The sequence below is a fragment of the Cryptomeria japonica genome, chromosome 7 (genome assembly GCF_030272615.1).
Source record: "Cryptomeria japonica chromosome 7, Sugi_1.0, whole genome shotgun sequence".
Taxonomy (NCBI): domain Eukaryota; kingdom Viridiplantae; phylum Streptophyta; class Pinopsida; order Cupressales; family Cupressaceae; genus Cryptomeria; species Cryptomeria japonica.
The window spans coordinates 97,203,814-97,206,240 of record NC_081411.1 but is presented as its reverse complement, the minus strand read 5'-3'; the positions used below and the strand labels follow the sequence as shown (position 1 = coordinate 97,206,240).

General features: G+C 34.8%; 1 protein-coding gene across 1 annotated transcript; it reads right to left on the bottom strand.

Annotated features, from left to right (window-relative positions):
* Positions 1 to 546: 546 nt before the first annotated feature.
* Positions 547 to 1,953, bottom strand: LOC131073444 (uncharacterized). Its single transcript, XM_058009879.2, has 2 exons — positions 1,628 to 1,953; positions 547 to 1,145 (listed from the first exon to the last, which is right to left on the bottom strand). Exons 1-2 carry the CDS (start codon positions 1,808 to 1,810, stop codon positions 855 to 857), a joined length of 474 nt encoding a protein of 157 aa, XP_057865862.2. The 5' UTR covers positions 1,811 to 1,953; the 3' UTR covers positions 547 to 854.
* Positions 1,954 to 2,427: the final 474 nt, after the last annotated feature.

The following is a 2,427-nucleotide window of genomic DNA, read 5'->3' as shown; positions in this document are numbered from 1 at the left end:
GTAATGGAGGAAGATGTGATTGCTTCTAGTATATTAGAATTGATAGATGGATGATGATTGGGTGCTTGTTGTGTTAATTGTTGTTAGTTATCTGTTAGCTAGTTTTTTTGTTGCTGCTAATTAGTTTTTTTGTTAAGAATTATCACATATTCCTAGTTGTTCTAAATTGTTAACAGCTTGCACAAATATACATTTTTAAAAAGTCAAATTAAGTCAACATCTTTAGATGAATTGGAAAGCCTAAGTCAATACAAAGACACATAATGCAATAATAAGATTTGTCAATTGTACTAACCCAAAACATCACACAATTGACAGAAACATGACACAATCCATCTCTTGTTGGTATTGCTCTAAATGATTTCTAATGAAAAGTCTAAATTGGATGCAAACAAATATTTAAATTTAGTAGGTGGTCGTTAATTTGATTTTCTAAAATGTGAAAATGGAAATTAACAAAAATAACTACGAACGCTTTCACGAGAATCCCACAGCAGATTTCAAGCTAATTACTATAATATGAATAGTATTATAAAAGTCTTTAGCAGATTTCAAGCTAATTACTATAATATGAATAGTATTAAAGCAGTCTTCATCGGCGACAAGAATTCTGACATGCGTCTGGACATCCTTGCCTTTACCTAGCTTTTCTTGTTGCTTATATTTCTCCCAGTCGGAAAGAGTATTTCTCAAATCAATAACCTTCGCCTTCAATCCGAGTTCACAACAGTTGGCATGCATGGTACAAACCGAGTTCACATCTTTCGTTCTTTCACAGTACCCGCCAAAATATTTAGTGTCAAGGAATTCGAATTTAAGTCGCCTGCGTCTGAACTCTTCCCATTTCAGTAGGTTCAACACTTGTTGCTCATTTTTACGGCGATAATCTTTCTTAGATCGATACCAAAAGTTGAAAAAATCAACTGTCTTTTCATTGGAGCGAACATACATGAATCCTCGGTTCCGTTCAACAACGCCTCGGTTCCGTTACCGATGTGGAAACTTTTCAGGAATAAATCCACCATGCTATTCTTCTGCGCCCACGCCGCATTCAGAGTCGTGATTATAACGGTTTTCTCCTGGTTCGCCGCTTTTGAAAGGCTTACTTTTAGCTCGTCGGTAACATCTGATGAATTGTAAGGAGGCTGCGAGAAACAGAAGAAACTGTAAATCAGTGCAGGGCTCTAAATCACAGCTATTTTCAATAATTTTCCTTATAGAAGATTCAGAACTGGTGTCTCTTTAGACGTATTTAAAATATCTTTGGAATTTCAGAAATTATTTGTGAAATCATCTATATTTATTTTTGAATTAATGTTTATTTCAGTGATTCATGATATTGAAAAATTGAATTGCTATAAGAGACGCACAGATAGATCACTGTAATTCAATTCTTTACTGTATTCTTTCTGAATTACAAACTATGATCTAAAACATTAATTTATATACATTCATTTAATTACAGAAACTTCTATATATCACTATAATTCATTTCTTCACTGTACTCTTTCTGATTATAGAGTAGAAAGGAACACACAATTAATTACAGACATAATCCTGTCGAAAAAATAAGGTCAGTTATACCTATTGCAGTTACTGATGAATTAAAAAGGTGAGAATATCTTACAATATCTGGATCTGTTGCATAATCATCCATCTCTGAACGGAAGATCGTTTGCATACTGATGAGAATCGGAGTGAAGGAAGCCTGGAGTTGTTCATCAATAGCAAAGTACACAACTTCCACCAATATTATGCAAGCCAGAAATGCAGTCACCGTCCTCACGACCTTCTGATTAACCCCTTTCATGCTGGCCTGTACAAATATTTACTCAATTCCCCCTATTTGTATCCTGGAAAGCGGTTCTCTGTGTTAAATTAATATTTTTGAGGCACATAAGAACGCCACGTCGCAGCAATAAAGACAAAGCTGCAGAGAAACATTAACCTGGTTTCCAGTCTCCACTCTCCACCATAGGAGTCAAGAGAAGAGTCAAGAGGAGAGGATAAGGAAACTACAAATGGTTGGTCCATCAAGGCCGCTGCCTCGAAAGAGTTAGAAATCACGGATTACAAGGATTTGTATTTTCCCTTTATCGTCTTGCTTTGTTTTGACTATAAATTTCCACCACAAGAAAGACACAAAAAGTTTTAGTTTATGTGTTGTATAGGGGAAAAAGTTTTAGTTTATGTGTTGTATAGGGAAAGGATTGAGTAGATATCCATGGACAAGACATAATGGTGAATATTACATTAAAAGATTTATGGTGAACATCATGTGACATGATATCCATTCATATGTCATAACTCTTGATATCACAGTGAGTTGATATCTTTCTCTCACACAATAGATGAAGCTATTGAGTGCATAGTAACGTGATATAGCTCTCTTTTCTAGATGAATCTATTGTGATCATAATAAGGTGT